Raw genomic sequence first — 21,379 nt, 5'->3', positions numbered from 1 at the left:
TCTGCTGTGCTCTGGGGCTGCACAATCCCACAGGGCTTGGGGCTGGAGTAGAGCACAGCAGAGTCCTCCTTGCGTTTCTGGAAGGGACAGAATGAAATGCAACTTCAGAGGCACCTCTGGAGAAACTTTAGACTCCTTAACATCCACCGCAACAGCAACTTACACACACGTTTCAAACTCCCCAGCACAAAGGTAAAAGGCACACACAAGATGCAAGAATTGTAGGCTTAGCACTCCCAGGGGAACCTGCAAGGAGGCTGCCAGCACAGGCATTGGTGTCTGTGGATGCAGCAGCTTTTCACAACCCTCTAAGATCTCCCACATGAAAACACCCTGAAGACCAGAACATCAACTGTTTCCTCAGGAGCTTCAACTGCCTCCTAAAGTTTACAGTCGGGTAGGATCCTGCTCTCAGCAGATCTATAAGACTGAATAAAAACCAGCAGTTTCTAGGACTGAATAGAAGCCAGTTCTTATCCAAACCCTTTTTTCCCCTGATAATCTCCTCAGTAATATTTGACAGAAGGAGGTGGATGTGATGCCAAACCTGGGGAATGAGCCCGTAGCAGCCAGGAAGGTGGCTGGGATTCCTAATGATGATCTTCCTCTCATATGGCACCTTCAGGTGGCACTCATCGTACAGCAGGACTGGGGAGGACACTTGGAGCTCAGGAACGAGACATCTGGGCAGAGAGATGACCCCAGGGCAATCAGAGATACTGAGAGAATGGAGAACGTTTCCCCCCAAAGATTGTGCAATGGAGCAGAACACGTTGGTCACTGTCAAATGCACATTGAACAGCCCTACAGGGATAAATTGCCTTCTACCTCTTCCCACTCCAACATGTCTTGTCAAGGAGGGGCAAACCCTGAGAGGCAGCACCCAGAGGCTGCCCAGTGCCCCAGGCAGAGCACTTTGAGCCACAACTGCCTCAGCCCCTCCTTTACCCAAGAAGGCTTGACAGGACTCCTGGAACAGTCCCAGTGACCCACGAGCTCTGGGGGAGCCATCCCAACAAGGATCAGTGCTCCCTAAGGCTCAAGGAACACAGAACCCCAGTGTCTCAGTACAAATGACTCCCTTCTCTCCCATGGTGCTGTTGCCCTGCCTGAGAACTCAGCTCTTTGCCCCAGCCCTGGAGGGCACGAGACAGCAGCTGCCCCACAGAGTGGCTGATCAGCCACCCCCTCCCAGGCCCTGCAGCTCCCTGGCTCCTTCACTGCACAGCTCCAGGCACTGACTGGCCCCAGCTCCATTTGCTTGACAAAATGGCAGCCCAGGCACTGCCTGGATGGCTCTGCCTGGGAGAGGGAACAGCACCAGGGAGCTGCATCCCTCTGGCATCACACTGACACCCACAGCAGCACAGCAGGGTGGAATTCTGCTGCAGCAACAACGACTTTTGGTTTAAGTCTGAGAACATTAAAGCTCAAAATGGGAAGCACAGGGAAGGAGAAAAGCTGGAGCTGACCTGCCACATCAAGGCTGCTTTCCCCTCATAAGACCTTGCCCTCCCCACTCTTGCTGGGAGCCACTTTCCCCTGTCATGTGCCCTCATGAACAGAACCAGACCCTGACTCTCAGCAGGCTGCCTGGTGTGTCCCAAACCAATGCAGGGTGGTCACAACCAGCACAACTCCATCTCTTGCAGGAAGAAGGAGAGGAGGCCCTCGGGAAATTTGTTCCACCTCAAGCACCAAAACCCAGGCCAATCAATGATACCATTCCTGGTCCCTTTAGAAAAGGGCCAGGACTGTGCTGGGCTGTGAGCAGGGGTGCTTTTCACCACAGGCTGCTGTCCAAGCACTGCTGTTCTCATGTCCAGCTGGCACAACATGAGGCCATTAAGCAGCTCTTCTCCTTGGCAGCTGCAGCCAGCAAAGCCTGTGCAAGGCAGTGCCTGGGGGAGGCCAGGAAGGGCTGGTACCTGGCTGTGATGACCACTGATGCCACTCCCTCACCAAAACCCTCCAGGTCCACCAGCAATCTCCTGTAGAATTCCATCACGGTGTTGGAACACAGGGTCACCTGGTAGAAAAAAGAACAGTAAATTCTTCCTTACAAAAGCTCATTACCCACATGTGACATCCTCCAGTTCTTGAGGAAGGATTTGGCTTTAATTCTTCTGCTGCTCCATGTGTAGAGCACAGTCTCAGAGTAACAAAAGCCTTCTGGCAATAGCAGATTTGTTAAACACACCTTGCTATCACAGCATCGGTCAGCTTCATTAAAACATTAGACTAAAGCTCTACACACCACTGTATTCAAATTAAGGGGCCAATTTCTCATCTGACTACAATGACATAAATGCAGAGGAAATCTGACTTGAACACAATGAGTTCAGCTTTACAGCAGAAGGCTGAGGGCAAAGTGTGGCCCAGCAGGTGCTGGGCAGTTCATGGCTGCCATGGTACCCAGAGCCCGGGCTGGCTCTTAGAACTCCGGCACCACGCCAGGAGTGGGGAGCTGCCCCAGGGTGGGCATTTACCAGAGGCAGAGCCCTCAGAGCCACTTGCTGTACAGCGCAAGAGACAAGCCACCACAGGGACCAGGCAGAGGAGAAAGGAGGAGGCTCTCTGTCTTGAAGTTCCACAAGGAAGGGTTTATTCCAAATAAAGGAATCAGAGGCACAAGAGCCCTGGACACTCCTGTGCAAGGGCTTTTGTAAAAATACAAATCAGGGGGTGGATACAAACAGCAAATCAATAGGGAATCCTCAGGGGAGGAGTGAGGGGATTACATCAAGTGTCTGGGACCACTGGGGGTAGGAGGGTAAAGAGGATGGGTCACATGGCCAATGGGGTCTCCAAGAATAGGGGCATTCCAAAGGGGTATTGCAATCAGGGATTGGCCCGAGGTTCAAGTGGCAAAGAAGGTTTGGGAACAAAAGGGGCTGGGTTGCCTAGACAGGCAGGGAAAAGAGCTGGAACAAGGGGCAGGGAACGGCATGAGGGACAGCATTGAGGGAGGGTAAAACACAGGCGTGAGCCAACTCAGGGAGAACATGGGTGTACAACAGAACAAGGAATCGATAAAATCAATTTGAACCGCAACACATGGCTGCAGAGGTTTTTGTCTCCACTGGAGATCCCTGCAGTGAACACAAATTTTTCTGCTCCTCAGGAGAGGGAAAATGAGACCAAGAAGAAAAGCTAACTGCTTTATACAATGACATCTCTCTGACAGCCACCTTCTGCCTTCATCCTTGCTCTGCCCACTTGCAATCCAAGAAATCGCTCTCAAAAGCAAAAGAATGGCTTCAGCACTTGACCATATGGTATTGATCTCAGTGTAGGATTTTGGAAACAAACCAGTGCTCCTTGAGGAACATCCCGGGTAAGCCAGCTAGCAGAGGCCTCCCAGCAGTGCAGATCTCTCACTGCCAGGATGCTCAAAGCTGGCACCAGAGCTAAAGCCCTCCCACACTCCAGTGAAGCTTCAGCCCTGGTGCTGAAGCATCTACGGCTGGATTCTTCCCATACCTCAATGTCCTGGTGTCCCTGGGGGAGGATGGTTCCTTGGCTGGGATTCATGGTGAACTCCCTTGGCTCCACATAGAAATGAATTCCCTTCCTCCAGGATGGGTCACCTTCTTTGCGGATTTGATCAAGGCTGTCCACAGCCGGCTGCGTGCCATCGTCCGACATGCGGAGCTTGAATGTCACGGGCACCATGGAGCAGTTGGTGAGGCGACATCTCTGGGTATAGGGAAAGCCTAGGAAAGGACACAAATATCCATTCAGGCACCCATTATGGCATGATCCTGGTGGGAATATCCTGCCAGGATAAAAGTGAGATTGGAGTTGAGCTCTTTATTTTCTGAACTACAGCTCACCAAGAAGCTGCATGAGGAATTAATCATCACTGAGTTCCCTTTGACACTGATTCCAGACTGCAGCCTTGAAAATGCCCACTCCTAGCCCTGCTGAACACTGCAAGCTTCTCTCTTTGGGAGGGGAAGGAGCTCCCTCCCCTGCCCCAAACCAGCACCAGCTCTCTCTCAGTGATGAGTGTGCACCCAGACCCAGCATTTACTCTGAGAATTCAAGCTGTAAAATTCCCTGGTAAGTCTGCCAACATTCCCACTGTTTTCACGATACATAAACAGTGAGTTGTCATTGAGAAGAAGCTACAGCAAAAGAAAATGAGGATGGAATCAGGAACTAGAATGTGATGCACCTTAATGCAGTTTCTCTCTGCAGGACCCTTAAAGCATCTCTTGGTTTGGGCCAAACAGACTGAGCACGTGACAGCTCAGAGCCCACTCAACTGGGGGCAAACCCCAGCCTTGGTTTGAGATTAGCAATTAGGAACCATGTCCCACCTCACCCAACAAACAGGGACATCACAGCCATGCTGCTCACTGTGATTGTGCCTGCAAGGGGATCCCCACTTTGGCTCTGAGATTTGCTTTCCATCCTGCAAAGCCAGAGATACCGCCACACATGGTGGGGATCTGTCTTTTAAAGCAGGACAGAGACACTAGAAAATACTGCCTTTCTATTCCTTGGTTCTATTTGATCTCACAATGGCAAAATGCCCCCTGAGGCAGCAGCAGTTGACAGCCTGAAGAGGCTGCTGGGGCAGACCAGGAGTGAGGGATGCTTTTCTGTTGGAAGGCACAGATCCCTGACACTGTGTCCCAGCCCAGGCAACACTCACCAAAGGAGATGTCCCCGAAGTCGAGCTCAGGGAGGTCGAAGTGTAAATTCGGTCCAGTGACGCTGCCCCTGGAGGCCGAGGACAGAGCAGGAAAGGGCTCGGTTAAAGGCATTGCAAAGGTCCGGCTGTCGTGGCTCGGGGCACAAAACCTGGGCTCAGGGCACCCTGGGTTTCCAACCAACACAGCACCGTGTGCTCAGCACAGGGCCCTGTGCACAGGAGGCAGCTCAAGCCAAGTGGCCAGCAGCCAACAGCCACTGATGGGCAGGCAGGAGAAGCCCCTGGGATGCTGGGGGTCCCATGAAGGACCCTGAACACACACCCAGACATGGCTCCGTGCCTCAGTTTCCCCAGCTGCAATGGGATGGACATCAAGGTGTCCCCACAAACTTCTGTAAGCAGCCTTTCCAGCCACAGGTTCCCTGCTTTGCTCCTTCTTAGCTGGAACTGCTGTTCCCGTGGAGGAGCTTTCTCAGGAGAGTTTGACCCACACAATCATTACAGACACAGTTCTGAGACATGAATCCAGGGGAGCCCCAAACATCCTCTGAAAAGAGCAGCAACAGTTCTACCCAGGGGACAGGTGAATCCTAGAGGAAAGGACTGGTGAAATGTTCCCTCTTGATTTCCAAACTAAAAAAGCAGCACTTTTCCTCCAAACACAAAGCCAGCATCATTGTTTCTCCACTATGGGCAGACCTACTCACCACTTTTCTCTTGCCAAATAATAACTTCCTTGTTCCTTTTTATCCATCTCCCTTATCTTATTGGTACAATCAAGTGCAGATTGCTTTCATTTCTTTACTGCCTTGAGCCAGTGCCCCCCAACAGCAGGAGCCCAGCTCCAAAGCTGCAGAGCAGCCAGCATCAGCTCTCCTGCTTCCACTCCATTATCCCAGCAGCACATGGCTCAGGCTGGCAGGGACAAGGCCTCACGCTGCTGTGGTGCTGAGGACTGAGCTCTGCCTCCCCTGTGATCAGCCCTTCTCCCTTTGGCTGGGCCAGGATTGTCTCCTGCCATGGCACCAGCCCATGGGATGGTACCCCTGTCCTTGGCACAGTTCCTGCTGCACAGTTCCTGACTCCCACATCAGCCCTTTGCTGGCTGTGCAAAGGAGGCACCAGAGCACTCTGTGCACAGGAGCTGGGAGCACAGCTTGTCCCCCACAGCATGGCCATGAGAGGGGAGCTGAGGCTGCTGCTGCCCATTTGGGATGGATTATTAATGGAAGTTTTTAAAAACACTGCTGCTGGGGCAGAATCCCCCAGGCTGGCCCATCTGCAAAGCCCTGGGGGCCTTGCTGGGTGTTCAGGTGGGACATCCCAGAGCAGCTGCTGCCCAGAGCTGCTCCATCCCACTGCCTGCCATGGCCCAAGGCAGAGGGAGATCCCTGCAGGGAGGAGTCATTGCAGCTCCTGGGTACCACACAGGGCAGGAGGCATCCTGACACTAAGGCAATGCCAGGATCACAGCAGAGATTAAGACCTCAGGCATCACCTTTTTTCTCTGCTCAACCCCAAAATGAGGTAGGTGGGGGATGTCCCAGAGACAGCTACAGATGTGCCCACCAAGCTCCCAGAGTCCTTACCTGATGGTCAGGATCACAGGTGTAGGAGATCCAGCCACACTGAACTGGAATTTTTCCTCAAAGCTCCCCAGCACGGTGGTATGGAAGGAGATCTGAACAGTCTGGGTCCCACCTGGTGCAATCATGCCCTGCTCAGGCTCAACCATGAAGCAGAAGTCCACATTTGTGGTTGAAGGGATATAGGTGAAGGGAGCATCAAGAGCTCCTTTGTTAATCAGTTCCACCTGCAGAAGCAAGAAAGCAAAATAGAAATACAGGTGGAACCTTCCCTTCTTGTGAGTTCTTGTCTAATGATGCAATGAACACCCAGCAAAGGCAGAAGATGCTTTGTGCTGCTGAATGGCAGAAGTCAAAAGATACAACAGGACAAGTTCTGCCTTTGGGTTTTCATGCAGAGCAGTGGCAACTCCACAGACCTGCAGTCACCCTGGGCTTATCCCATGGACACAGAGCAGTGCACCTCTGCTCAGCATCACCAAGCTCATGGGGAGCTGGCCCTGAGAGCCCTGAGTGGGGTGATTGCAGCTGCGGAGTGAATCACCCCAGAGCTGCTGCTGCCCCAGTGAGCACAGCTCCAAAAGCACCATCTACTCATTCACCTTTTCCCATACCATGGAAACAATTCATTGAGAATGAGGCATCAGCATCAAAATGTACAGACAGCACCATCCTTTGGTAAGAAAACTCAGCGTGTCTTTCCCTTCCCCAGCCGCGCTTTTGAAAGTGTCTGGCATGATGTAGTGCCTCATTTTCTACCTCTTTCAGTTGCTCCCTCATGAATTTTTTGCAAACTTGACACTGTTGGGGGGGAGGCAAATAGGTAGAAAAATCCTTTGCTTTATTCCCAGGAACACTTTTCTCCTTCCAGAGCCAGAGATGCACCAAGGCTGAAGTGTGGTGAGGGACTGGTCAGCAAGGGAGAGAACTCCCAAGCCCTTTGCAATGGCCAGCACTGAGCCAGGAGGCTGGATGGATTTCCTGTGACTTCAGCAATATGCAGGGACACTTGACTGGAAGCTGTTTGCAGTGGGCTGAAGCTCAAAGGCAGCCAGTTTGTTGCAGCTGCTTCTGCAGAGCCCAGTCCAAAGGTGCCTTGTGTCTGGCACTGCCACAAAAGCCTCTGAACATGCAGCTTTTTAACCCAGTGTTGGTTTCATGTGGCAAGGGGTTGTTTTGCAGGAAGCCTCCCAGCTGATCCCTAAGGAAGGCTGCCCAAAAGCAGGGACTGGGGCTTCAGGAACAACAGACACACGTTTCTGACCCCCCAGGTTGGAGCAGTACATCAAATATTCCCTGCTCACAGCTGCCCAGGTTGGCAGCAATTCCACAGCTCCACCAGGCTTGCTGCTGCCTCAGGAGCCATCAGGATCCATCCCAAGCCCTGCTGCTCACCTCATAGACATAGGGGGTGTAGACAAAAACATTCCCAAGGTTCAGCGTAGGAGAGCTGAGTTCAACCAGGGGTCCTTGGCCTTCCCCTCTGAGGCACAGGGGCAGCCTGATCTCACGGCCTGGGGAGAGATGTCCATTGCAGTACAATCATTCCCTCTGTCACACTGGATTTTCCAGGCTGCCTCAGTGCTAGTCCCTGACTCTGAGCTGGATGTACTCATGCTTGGAGCTACCTGGTCTAGGGGGAGGTGTCCCTGCCCATGGCAGGGGCCTTGGCACTAGATGATCTTTAAGGTCCACCCCACCCTCATCATACTGTGATTCTGTGGTTTCCTTCCCATGCACCTAGAGGAGCTTTGAAATCCATTCAGTGCAGGCACAAAAGCTCATGATGAGTTTGGCAATTACCAAACTACCTGGGCCAGGAGCACAGGCCTTTGTTGCCCAAGTGCTCCCCTTCTGACACTCAGCACTGTGTTCTGTTTCCACAGAGTGAGAGCTGCAAGGGGACAACTCCCACACAGGCAGAGAAGCAGCTGCTGGCCAAGGGTGCTCCTTCTACAAACACCCTGTGCTCAGTGGGGCTCAGCCACCTCTGCTCTGCTGCTGTCTGGGCACTGGGAGGTGATCCAGGGCCAGGGAGCACATTTCTAACTCAGCTCCTTCCACCTGATGATGGATCCATGGCAAATGGACCCATCCTGGAGGCCAGGGGCCTGCAGGGGCTTAGTGCTTGTTCACTAAAGCTGTTCTGCTCTGGAGCTCTCTGGCCTTTGAGGAAATGCTGGCAAAGCCGTGGCATGAAAACCTCTCCCTGCACTGCCTGGGCTGTTCTGGGATCAGTAAGGCAGAGCCAGCATTCTGAGCCCTGGCCTTGCACAGGAGACTCCCTGGAGGCTGCAGGGCCAGGGGGGATGTGCCAGCACTGCCCTGCTGACCAGGGACTCTTCCCAGCACTTCCATGGGAGCCCAGTGGGCTCAGGCTTGCACCATGGCTTCACTGAGGGGGACAGGAGCAGGGCAAAGGAGCTGCACCTGAGACATGGCAGTAAGCCACACTTTGATACTCCAGTGCTTCCAGGGCTTTGAAGGTCACCGTGATTTCAGCCGAACAATTCGGCCCAATTTCTCCCTCCTACAACAGAAAGAGACAGCAAAGCATTGCTCTTCAAACTCCACATTTCTTCTTTCCAACCACAGGCCTGTAAGCCTTGATTGAGCATCAATGATGAGTGAACAACACAAGCAGCCAAGGAAAGCCTCCAAACCCAGCTCAACACAGCGCTGGAAGCTCTCAATGCTCAGCTGATCAGCTGCCACTCTCCACAATATTCCTGCTGCTCTGACACAAGCTCTTGGTCCCATCATGCTGCTGTCAGCTCCATGGCATGTAAGTGCCACTGTGCACTGGTGGCTCTTGGCCTTAGATGGGCCATAGGATTAACCAAGAAGAGACAACTACAGATATTAGTTAAGCTATTTTGAAAGAAAGCAGAGGTTGGGATTATTCTGGGCTTTACTGCAAGATGAGAAGGGATTTTGCTCCGTGCAGACACCAGGCATTCATCATCTCTCCCAATGCCAGTACTCAGAATCAGGGCTCTGGCTGATGGGAGCACGTGGCAGTTTGCTTGCATCACCAGAAAAGGAAAAGGTTTTCTGTCCCTGTGTGCAGGAGAACTCCAAAGGCCCATTTCAGCCTTGCACCCTTGTGTCCAGGCTCACACAAGGATGACACTGGAAGGGACACTCAGCAATAGTGCAAGGCATGGTTACAGGAGGGGATTGGCATTTCTGTCATTAACCTTGGGCTGAATTTGGCCTCCTTTTGCCAGGGAACCATTGCAAGCTTCAGGTCAGTGTGTGAGCTGGCAGTGCTCCAACAGCCTCTGCTGAGCCCCACGTGTGGGGGGAGCCCCTGCCTACAGGAACTGCTCCCTGTGACACTGCAAGGACACGCACACAGGGCCTTGAGCTCCAGCCTGGCAGCAGAGCTGGGCTGTGTCAGGCTCCCAGCCCTGCCTTGAGCCTTCAGGGCACAAATGCTTTGAGCAGGGAGCTCTGCAGCCGCTCCAGAAACTCCACGTCCTCCCTGCCAGCACATGGGGCCAGCTGAGGATCTGCCCAGTGACTGCAGCCGGGGGAATGGTGTTTGGGAGGAGGAAGAGGATGAGGAAGAAAATGAGGTTCTCGGGTGTCACTTACCAATGGCTCAATGAAAAAAATGTCACTGGCGAACAGCAGGGGGTCATCTTGCACCTTTGCCTTCTTCTCCTGGACCCTGCTTCTCAGGAGGGCAGTGTGATCTTCAGAAAAGCCCTGCACCTTCTCTACTTCTTTCTCCTCCGTGAAGTTTTCCAGCCACTCCTCACCCGATGGGTGCAGCAAACGACACTGCCTGCAGCCCCAGGGAGAGACAAGGCCAGCTGATCATTTAATAAGCCACAGATTTGCAGAGAGAAGTGGGAGTGCAGGAGAGCAAAGCACTTGGGGAGGAGCAGCAGCAGCTCCCCAGCAAAGGCTGAGCCAAGCCACGAGGGTCCCACAAGGATCAGAGGATAACTTGTTGTTCACTGGCACAGCAGGGAGTTTCACCCCACACTTGCAAGCTCAGGAGAGGTTTCCAAAGCCAACATCCCTCCAGAGAAACCTCCTGGCTCAAAGCCTCTGCCAAAACTGAGGGAGAATCCACTGACCACCTCAGCTGGCTTTTCCTCCCACTGAGCTGCTTGGGGGATGCACATAAAGGTCACAGAGCACCCACTGCAGCACTTCCCTGGGAAGGGGAGATGTTGCCAGGTCATGTAGGAAGAAGATTAGAGAGACAGGAGCCCAATTAGAACCTGAGGAAATCAGTCATTGCAACCAACCTTTCCTTCCCAAAATGCCATTCCTGGTTGGAGTATAAATGGAACTGGAATGCTGAGTGCTGAGCTCCTGAAGCCCAGGGACACACACCCCAGTGCCAGGCATGGTTTACTTGGCCTAAACCATTCAAAAGCACCAACACCCCCCTGAGGCCATAGGTTAGTTTCAGTCTTGGGCCATATATCTCACTGAAATGCATCTTCCAAACCAACCTCCTCTTCTCTTTATTCTCTTCTTCCTCAGAAGGCAAAGCCTTCCACTGGAAGTGGGCTGTGATGTTACTCCTGTTTTCCAGGAACACGGTTGTCTGGTATGCCATGGTGATGAAGGTCTTGCCAGCCTCGACGGAATTTGTGCTCAACACAACATCAACATCTACAGCATCTCCATGGAGCTTTGTGTGGATACTTTGCTCATCTGGAACAAAGCAAAGGGGAGTCTTTGCTCAGCTCACTGGCTGATGGAAGCACAAGGAACAGAACAAATCCCAGGGCACAAAAGAAGGTGTCACAGTTTTTATCTGAATGAGCAGTTCTGTGGATCAGTCCATTTGTCACATCCTGACAGCTCTGTGTGTAGAGTGGTGAGGATGTCCTGGGCAGCTCCTTAAACCCCTTAGTTCTGAGTGTGTTTGTAGAGCTTTGGCCCCAAGGTGACAGGATGGACAGTGGGATTGGTCAGTGTGCTCTGGTGACCCACTCAGATCACTGGGATTTCTGCATCCAAGTCCTTCAGGTGACAGGGTGAGGAGCCCTGTTCAGCCCTGCCTGGCCCAGGGTCTCCCTGGGCATCCCACGAGACTCCCATCTCTCCTGATCCCTTGGATCCCTTGTTGCTGACCAGCAAATATGCCTGGGGGCAGGTGGGCAGCAAAAGGAGGCCCAGAGGAACAAGTGAAGTGACAGCGCACAGCAGGAGGGGACACAGGTGAGGAAACACAACCAGCCTGGCTCTGCAATATGACAAACCACTCTCAAATGAACACCATGAAAATCATCAGCATCATCTCCCTGTCCAAACCCACAGCCACATCAGTCTTGAAATATTTTCTATTGTTCTGATCTCAAAAACCAAGCTGGCGCATTGCACATTAAATAAAAAAGGGACAATAGAAAGATTAATAAGTACAGAGCAGCTTCTACATTAAGACTGAATGGGATTCCTCAGTCTAGAAATCAAATGGGAGATAGATGTGAGAGGTTTGTAACAACATGAACAGCCTGGGAAATGGGCACAGGGAAAAATTGGTCTTGATTTGTCACCAAACAGGAACTTGAGGGCCTGAAAATGTTATTAGACAGAAACTACATATATGTGTAAGGGCCACATAGAAAAAGGATGTGTGACAAGCCAGTGGAGAAGCAGCATATGGGACAGAGGTGTGCAAGAAATCCATTGCATTGGAGAGAGTCTGATGGAGACCTCACATCCAGCACGGCCCAGGAATCCAATAAAACTTCACCCAGGCATAGCCACATGGGAGTGGAGAATCAGGGATCCTCCTTCCTCCACTCAGCAACTCCCAGCAAAACAGGAATCAAAAATCTTCACCCTTTAGACGGGATCCACTTTCTCAAGCCCCTGAACACCAAGGAGTTTTCAGTTTTCTTTGGGCTAAAGCTGAACAGGGAGGTACCTCTGGAGGGAATGCAGGGGGAGGGACAACAGGGAGCCATGTGGAGAACTGTCCTGTGCCCTGCAGGGCCCAGCACTCACCTGTGTTGCAGCACAGGGACCCAAAATGTTCCCCGTTGGTCAGCGCATGAAATGTCACTGTCACCTGCATGGTGTCCCCAGCAGCCAGAGTTCCTGCGGTCGGCACCACGGAGAAAGGACTGCAACACAAAGAGAGGGATCAGGGCTGGGGGGACACCTGGCCAGGAGATTCCTGCTGCACTGCAGCTCCCTTGGGCAAGCAGGGAGCAAACCAAGCACAGGCAGCAGAGGACAGAACAGACAGGCTCAGAAACAGCCACTGAGCCACTGCTGAGGAGATCCAGCCCTCACAAGATCCTGGGGGTAAAATGACCTCAGCTCCCCCATACTCTGCATCCAGCTCTCTGCAATGAGGCTCAAGGGTCCCACTGCCAGCAATCCCATCAGAGAATGGTTTGTCAAGAGCACAGAGAGGCTTCAGAGCTATCTGCATGCACAACTTGACACTGACTGCCTCAGGAATTTCTCTTTTCCTGCTGCCTATAAACCTCATCTCAGGAGATGCAGATGTTAGGGCACTACCTGTCCTGGGATATTACAGCCTAGGAATCAGACAGGGAGAAGGAACTTTTCCTTGAAGACCAAGGAATAGTTACAGTTGAATTTGCAGTGTGATTCTTTGGTTTATTTTGCCTTGAAAATATCCTGATTTAGCCTAAAAAGGGCACATTTAATCAACATTTCAATGAAAGCTGCTCTAAGAAAAGGAGCAGTCAAAACTCTGAAAGAGTGCAAATGCAGATTAGAGCAATAGAGTGACATGGAAACCCAAAAGGAGGATGCTATTTACAGTCTGAAGGAGCCCACGCCAGCTAAATGAAGCACCATGAGCAGGAGCACATCAAGGAAGCAGAACAGGAGGTTTCTGTGTGTTTACCAGCAATGCAGTCTGGGACTGTGGCTTGTTATCCAGGCTGGTAACTGTTGCTTGGCCCAGCAGAGAAACTCTGTGTGAGGTGTTGGAAATGTTAATGCAAATGTGTTGGTGCACTTTGGATTTAACAGGAGCCATCAGGATTGGTCACCAGGTAAAGAGCTCTTGCCTGACAAGCACTCTGTGCTTTGATGCTCAGGGACAGCTCAGGGGCAATGTGCTTTGTGCTCTTCTCCAGCCCCACTGAGGAAACAAAAGTTCCTGGCCTGGGTGCTTTGCTGCTGGTCAATCTGTCATTTCAAAGTCTGTTCTGGGGAGTTTGGTGATGATTACATCACACACAGAAATAAAGAGAACATCTGGCAAGCTGAGCTTGATTGATGTCACTTGCTTCAGGTTCAGCTCATTCAGGACCTCTTGCTGCAATGATGGGCTGAGCTGTTCCCATTCCCACTGGTGAGACCATCACTGCCTGATGGAGAAGCCTTGGGCCAGCAATGTTTATGTGCTGGACCTGAGACTTTGGAGGGAGGGGAGGAAAGACAAGGCCTCAGCAGCCCCAGAGCCAGATCAGTGCACGTGCTCCTGCATCTGCCCCGGGGCTGATGCCAGCACTGCTGCAGGTCCCTGCTGGGGCTCGGGGGGATCAGTGCCTGCTGGGGGCAAGGCACGGGATTTTCTTCTTATTCTTTTGCCAGAAATTCCACCAGAACAGAGAAGCTGCCATTTAAGGGAATCCCTGGCCACACTTCAGCACTACCTTCCATTCCATTCCATTCCATTCCATTCCATTCCATTCCATTCCATTCCATTCCATTCCCTTCCCACTGCTGCCCCATGTTACATGTTCCTGCCCTCAGATGGCAGGATGGGAATAACACTCCTCGGGGTGACTTCAGGGGTGACTTCTTTCTCTCTTGCCTGAGAAAGAAGGTATCTTCCTCTTTTCAAATTATCAGGAGAAGAGGATCCAGCCAAGTCCAGGACTCAGTTTCAGGACTGAAAAACTCAGTGCAAATCAGCCCCTGCATCTCCTACATCCCTGGGCTGTACCCACTAGACTCCTCTGTTCCTGCTGTAGCAGTCATCTGCATTTCAGCCAACATCACTAAGCTGTTCCCTGAGCCCACAGATAGAAGAGCTGTGAAGGAGACATCCCTGACACTGTAAGAACCAAATGAAAACCACTGCCAAGAGATGGGGCTGGCAGGCTAAATTTTGGCCTTTTATCTGTTAATTGTGAGCTGTTCCTTAAGACAGTTCTCACCCTGTTAGAGCTGCCCTTTCAATGAATCACCATTGCACCCAACAGGCAGAAAAGAGAAGCTATGGAGGGGGTTTTAATAGGTTGTTTTCTTCTGCTTTTTAACTAGGTCCATTTGTTTGTTTGTTTTCTTGTATGGCATCTAAAGACAGGTCCAGATCTCCCAATGGCACCTTGCAATCCCCAGACACTGGTCTTGCTTTGAGCAGTGTGTCTGCTCAGATGATTTCCAGCAGAAATTATTCTGTACTTTTACCTTCTAAATCAGCCCAAGTGCTTTTCACATCTTCCCTAAAGATCTCCTATTTCCTATACACCTGTGCATATACCTATGGGCATGTGGTACATTGAGAGGCATTAGAGGAGCTCGACCTTCATGAAAGCTCCCAGTGAAGAGTTCATGATCTTTTGGAAAACATTTAACACAAACCAAAAAGAAAAAACAGCAGAAACACAGGAACTTCAGAGTATTCCAAAAGAAATCTCAATGAAAGGGGGCACAGCCTTATTCAGAGATTTAAATCATCTGTTTGAAATCTTAAACTGGCTTTCAAAGGTTCATCATGGAACAGAAAAGGCAGCTGATGCTCTGAGGTGACAAGGGAAATCAGAGCAGCTTTAGTAACAGGAACTGCACCAGCTGCCCACAGCACAGCTCATGTTGGGCATCTGATGCAGGGACCACTGGAGAGCCACGTGCCTGGGGCCTCCCAGAGAATGGGTCTGTTTGGCTGGCAGTGGTGAGGAAGCATTTCAGAAGCTGCTTGTGCTCAGCAAGCCAGCTACCAACGTGTTCCAGCACCCTCCAGGAAATCTGGGACAGAGAAAGCTCAAAGGCTGCATCCTGCTAAGAACACTGAAAGCAAGAGCAGATGCCATCCATCCTGCTCACTTCCAGCCAGGGCTGCAGGGCAGCAGCTCTGATGCTCTGGTTCCTTTGCTGCTCTTTCCCAACTCTGCTCTCACCCAAAGGTGATATCCTTTGCACAGGGACAGATGAGCTGCCTCACCTCTGGGTGCTCAGCTGGTAATGAGCTGTCCGGTTACCGACATTGCGAACCAGCAGAGTCTTCTGGGTGCTGTGCTTGACCGGACACTCGGAGAAGTCCACCTGGGCAGGGAAGTCCAGGATGGCTCGGGCACCGATGGCCCGAATTGGCACAACGATCTTCTCCTTTGCCATGATACAGGTGAGCTCATGGGAATAATCCTGCAGGAAAAGAAACTGGCTCAGCACAGGGCATTTAGTGCCATCCCTGTGGCAGAAGAAAAACCATTTCCTGTAACTCATCCATGGCATCAATTTACTGGGCATCAATTTATCTATTCCACCCTAAAATGAACACTGAGTTTTTCTAATATGTCACATTTTAAAGGCACCAGTGCCCTTTGCAAAAGCTATCCCAGTGGCATTAAGCTCTTGTGTCACTTGGGTCATACGGAGAACTGCCCTAGGCCACCATAATTTTCACTCACAAATTTTAATGATATTAAATAATTCCTAAGCTCCTTCTAAGGAACATGGAGCTAGGGAACACAGCACATTCCTCTTTAGGTTTCTATATTCCCACTGTCTGAGAATAGGACAAAGTGTTCAACTGACTCTAAGCAGCAAGAGGAAGATGAGAAAACAGCTGCACCCAAAGAGATCCTGCACCTCTGGCCTGGTGCAGAAACATCAGTTGGCTCAGAACTCCCCTCTAACTTTGCCTCTCCAACCAAGTCAGGAGAAGAACAGTGCTAAGAGGTTGCAGGATGCTGTTGGAAAGGGCCTCTCTTTGTTTGCCTGCAAGGCTTCCTCCCTTCCATGCCATGTCCTAAACCCTTCTGTATGAACAAGTCTCCAGATGCCAGCAGTGAGATCAGACTTGCCAGGGCCTCAGCACTGCCGTTCAAACCTCCATGCAGAAGAAGCACCTTTGGCACGGAATGGGTGCCAGCTGACAGAGCAAGCACAGTGACAGGCATGAAGACAGAGCCCCAGCAGTGCCACTGCCACAGGCTCTGGGCCCACAGCTCTGCCTGCAGCTTGTACCTGCCCTACATGAGCTCCTTCAGGCAGGTGTCCAAGTCCCCTGCAGCTCAGCAACCTCCTGCTGACCAAGGGCACCCAGAGCCCAGTGTGCCGGTGCCAGGCTGGGCTCACGGGCACAGCACATCCTCTGCCCTGCCCCTGCAGCTGTGCCCTGGTCACCTGTGCTCTGGGACAGCACAGCTGCAAGGCTGCAGAACAGAGGGGGTGAAAAAGCACCGTCTTTGCTCCAGCCCAGGGGCAGGCAGGGAAGCTGTTGGCAGTCAGCAAGGAGGAAAGCTCCCTGACCTCTTTGTCCCTCGAGTGTTTTCCATAATAATGAAACCCCTTCCACTGGACCTAGAGATGGCTGAACATCTGTCAACATCTCTTTGTCATTTTCATCCTGTTCCCTGTGCATCTTCCCTTGGGAATGCTCAGGGATGTGCAGGGAGGGGAAGCAGAGCCTGTCAGGCCTGGCTGCAGTGCCTGCCAGCAGTGCCAAGGTGTGACTGGCTGCTGCAGGCTGCCTGCCCAGGGCCTGGAGCCCAGCTCACAGCATGCAATGGGCTGGAGCAGAGTGCAGGGAAAACAATGGCTGTGGAGATCATTGTGTGCTTTGGCTCCTCCAGCCTCACCTTGTTCTCGTCGGGGCTGAAGCGGATGCGCACAGGGGCAGAGGCGCCTGGTGGCACGATGTGGTACACATCACTGGGGCAGGCCAGCTGGAAGTAAGGGGAGCTCTCCATGCAGACCTTCACCATCTGAGCAATCTGCAGCAAAGACATCAAATGATGATTTTGCCACTTGTGGAAACGAGAGGAGACCTGTCCGTGCCCTGCTGACATCCCTCCCTGGCCCCTTTTCCAAAGCACTTTCAGCTGTGCAGGCACAGGCACATCATTCACAAGGCTGAGCTTGAATCCCTCCTGTCTGGCTCCAGCATTGTGGCCAGGGCCAGTAGGGCAGTGCCTGGTGGGAAGGAAGGGCCAAGCAGGTCAGCACCAGCAGGATGGAGACAGAGCACCTGAACCAAGTCATCTGCATATTCAACAAGGCCAAAAAACCTGCTGGCTTCTGCCTGCACACAGCCATGAAGTTGTCATGTTCCAGGGGCGAAGGTGCTACCTGAAAGCAAAGCATCAAATTGTCCTGGGGGAAGGAAAAAATTCCCTTCTAGCAGATGAGGTTTGGGTAGGGACGTTGTGGAGATAGAGTCATGCAGGCAGAGCAGCAAGAGAGGAGACCAAAACACTGTGGCCTTCCTGGGAATAAAAGTAAACCTGAAAAGCAAAAGAAGGAACACAGCAAGACAATCCCTAAAACAAGGAGATGGCAAAGAGAATTTAAACGGGCAGTAAAGCAGCAAGGAGGAATCTTAAAACCATGAGAGCATTCAGCTTGCCAAAAGTGATGGAAACACAGACAGGCTGTGCCTATGGACTCTGGGCTTCAAAGGCATTTTCTGCCTGGAGAAACATGACCAGCACTGAGTGACAGTGTGGTTCCAGTATGCAAAGCCAATCTTGGCTCTCCAGGGCTTCTTGCTGCCTGTGCAGGCAAGCTGGGCTGCTGGGCATTCCTGCCTGCAGCCAGCAGGCCAGGTGCTGCCCTCTGGGATTCACAGACACAGCACACATGCATTTTCTAGCACACAGATATCATCAACCCCTGAGCACCAAAATGCTCTCAGAAAGGCTAAACCAGATGATTTGGACTCCCTCCTGTCTCTTCCCACCAGCCCACTCTTGGCACAAGGCTCATTTGAGAAATGTTTCCCTGACGGAAATTCCAATGGTCTCTGTTTTCCTCTTTACACTGGAACACAACTGGTGACATTTTTCAACTTTTTCCCTCTCAACTCTCTTGGGAAACTGCAAAACAATCACAAGTGAAGGTGAAAACCTCCAGGAGCGTTGGATGTGCTGTGGTTCTTCAAAGGCAAAGCAGAGCACCGTGTTGCTTTTGGAAAAGCTGAGCAGAGCTGAATGAAACTTAGCAGGAGCCTGAAGTGGCACCTAAAGGCCTCCCACTGCTTCTGCTCCATCACTCTGATTGCAGGGCTCTTTCAGAACACATTTCCTGCAGTGCCAATGCCATGAATGAGAAGTGATTCCAGCATAAAGTGGAGAAGACTCAGCCCCTGAGCTGACTGTGAGCTGCACAAAGGGAGCCAAACTGGCTGAGAGAGGCAGAGATTCCTACCAGGAGCCAAGATTAACCAAGGAAACCCAGGATGTGGTATAGCTCAAGGCAAAGCACGAGAGCAGGTAAGAACTGTACAGGCTCAACATTCCTACCAAGCCAGAGCTTTCAAGAGCAGGAAACTCCTTTGGCATAGATACCATCAATGCATGGCCAAAATCAGGGGACAGTTCCCAGCACAGGAAGATTTCCACAACTTGCAGAACAAAGGTGCTGAGACATTTTCTTCTGGATGTGCTGCAGCAGAGAACTTGCTTTGCTGTACACTGGGGGAATGACAGCACTCTCCTCTTCCAGCACAGTGTTAAAGCTCCAGGTGCCAGCACTTACCTTGTCCTTATTCATGATAGACAGCACCATTGCAGAGACCTCATGAGCAACGACGTTCTGAAATACCAGCTCTCGTGGGGAAACCCCAAACACGCTCCGTTTCGGGGGAGCTGGTGACAGCTGGAGAGGCGAGAGAGCAGGGAGAGGTTCAGCTGCTGGGAGGAAAGTTCATGAAGGATCCCTTACACTGATCCCCAGTGAAGCACAGACTCTGGGTGAGCATGTGTGCCCAGGACACACTGGGCAAACTCTGGCTCACCCACCTCTGCTCTGAGCTGATCAAGAACTGCTTGATCAGCTTAGAGCAGGCTCAAGCCAAGTTGCTCTTTTGATTTCTCCAGCTTTCCTTCTCCAGAATGCCAGGCAGCACGTTCCTTAAGCACAGCCCTGTGCCCACTGGAGCACTGACTGAGCACTCATGGAGTAAGTAAGACCCACCAATTTACATCAGATTCAATTTTGGGATGTCCTTTACTCTGAGACAGGGAAACTGAGGCCCACACAACTGCAAATACCTGTTTTGAACTAGAACTTAAGCATCAGTAAGAAGAGAACAGTACTAGAGGAGGTGTGAGAGATGAGGTGGTATTTGGCTGAAGCCAAAAGGTTTTTAAGTGAAAGAATGGAATTTGTTGGTACTATGTGTTGTTTGTAGTTTGGATTTGTTCAGGTTGGTGTGTTGGGTGTTGCTGTGAGTTGGCAGCACCAACTGCCTGAAGACCTGACCAAAAGGAAGGAGGATGAGAGGAGAGGGGACAGAAAAGTTGGTGGTCAGAGAGAATGGAAGTTCTTGAGTACCCCTCCGGGGAAAAGGGGCCAGGGACTGTCCCAGCTGGGTACAAAGGGGATACAAAGATTGCTTTTTTCTTGGAGGGTGTGTTTGCTCCTTTTCGGGGGCAGGGAGACACACGCCTCTCTGTGTGGTTGCTAAGAAACAGTTTTCTTTTGCTTGGATGATTTTGTCCCCTTTCATTGCATTTAAAAGTTACTGCCTTTCTAACAGAGGGAAAGGCAAAAATAAAGTCAGGAAGTCAGGTAAAGGCAAAAATGAAGTCAGGAAAAAGACAAGTGAATGAGGATAGAAGACAAGTGAATGACAATGCTGAATGAGGATAAGGTTCAATTATTTTCTCAGCGACTTGGGTAAGAGTAGAGTTGGTACCTCCTTTTTCCATTAGCTTTAAATGGGTGCTTTCTTGTAATTATTGCCATCTTATTTAATACCATTGCAGAGGCATGTCTGGAAAGACACAACAACAGCAAATGCTTCTGGAGCAGAGACATTGCTTTAAGAAGGCTCTGCCCTGCTTTGTCTGCCTTCTCCAGTCACACTGTTGTTACACCAGAGACACAAGCAGGTCTTGTGTGTGACTCCATGAGGAGACACAGTCTGCTGAAGGGAGTGGCTGCAGCACACGGTGCCTTAGTTGTGCCTTTCCCTGAGGTGTTCCCAAGGCCCCTCTCCAGGGCAATCCTTAACCTGGATTGTGTTCCGTGTCGCTTGCTGCCAATTTCCTGCTCAACAGCCCACCTTGGTCACCTACCCCTTTGGACTGTGCTTTCTACTGAGCCAGTCCTGCCAGAAAAGCAGCTTTAAACACAACTCTAAGTAGGCACTGATCCAGATAAAGCACATCCATTCCCTTCTGCCCAGGGCCAGTCCCCTGTACATCTGGCAGCCTGCAAAATCTAACACCCCATCAGGGTCCCAACACATTGTTCCAGCTCAAAGCAGTAATGCAATTTGTTTTGCTCAATCTGAAGTAATTCCTGCAGGTCCTCGGCCTCAAAGGCCAACGCTGCCACTGTGGAGGGAATGCTGTGACCCCAAGCATTTGATGGTGACCACACCAAAGCAAGAGGTGGCTCCTTCAGCAGGAGAATGGCAAATGGCAATTTGGTGCCTTTGCGTCCTCAGCCTTCCCCCCCTGGTTTTAGCAATGGCAGCTACACTCCAGCACAGCCCAGCAGCTTCAGCAGAGGTCATTTGTGTTGGCTTAGTGCAGATCAGGACTCCCAGTCCACCACTCCCAGCAGTTTGCAATGACAACAGGACCTGGACACTGAGGTCTTTTGCTGGAGGCGAGCCTGTCACAAGCACTCACCCTCTTCAAACTTCATGTTAAACAGAAAGGAAAAGAGCGGGAAAAGGCTACCTTTGGACGAGTCTCACTCATGTCGACACATGGGCCAATTCTGGGCAGAAAACTCCCCCCAGTGCTGGCCTCCTGCTTTGAGTTGACAAACTTCTCCCTCTGGAACTTAGAGGGAAGCAGCTGAAATGCAAAAACAAAAAAACAACAAAAAACCAACCAAAAACAAAAAAAAAAACCAAACAGCAAGAATGTCAGAGATGTGCTTGCTCAGAAAGGCTTTCCTTGAACAAGTGGCACTGATGAATAATTTGTGATCACAACCACTAGGACAGTTCTGGAAACCCTGGAAGTTGCCTGCTGAAATACTTAGC

At 51.4% G+C, this 21,379-nt stretch overlaps 1 protein-coding gene across 1 annotated transcript; it reads right to left on the bottom strand.

The window, feature by feature from the left end:
- Positions 1 to 227: 227 nt before the first annotated feature.
- On the bottom strand, positions 228 to 21,089 carry LOC143693048 (hydrocephalus-inducing protein homolog). The gene is made up of 14 exons (XM_077173095.1): positions 21,069 to 21,089; positions 18,913 to 19,032; positions 17,016 to 17,150; positions 15,377 to 15,576; positions 12,229 to 12,347; positions 10,725 to 10,929; positions 9,850 to 10,042; positions 8,680 to 8,779; positions 7,645 to 7,763; positions 6,253 to 6,476; positions 4,664 to 4,731; positions 3,484 to 3,716; positions 1,929 to 2,029; positions 228 to 246 (listed from the first exon to the last, which is right to left on the bottom strand). Exons 1-14 carry the CDS (start codon positions 21,087 to 21,089, stop codon positions 228 to 230), a joined length of 1,857 nt encoding a protein of 618 aa, XP_077029210.1.
- Positions 21,090 to 21,379: the final 290 nt, after the last annotated feature.

Source organism: Agelaius phoeniceus, unplaced genomic scaffold (genome assembly GCF_051311805.1).
Source record: "Agelaius phoeniceus isolate bAgePho1 unplaced genomic scaffold, bAgePho1.hap1 Scaffold_115, whole genome shotgun sequence".
NCBI lineage: Eukaryota > Metazoa > Chordata > Aves > Passeriformes > Icteridae > Agelaius > Agelaius phoeniceus.
The sequence above is the reverse complement of the archived record's forward strand: the minus strand, read 5'-3'. Positions and strand labels throughout refer to the sequence as shown.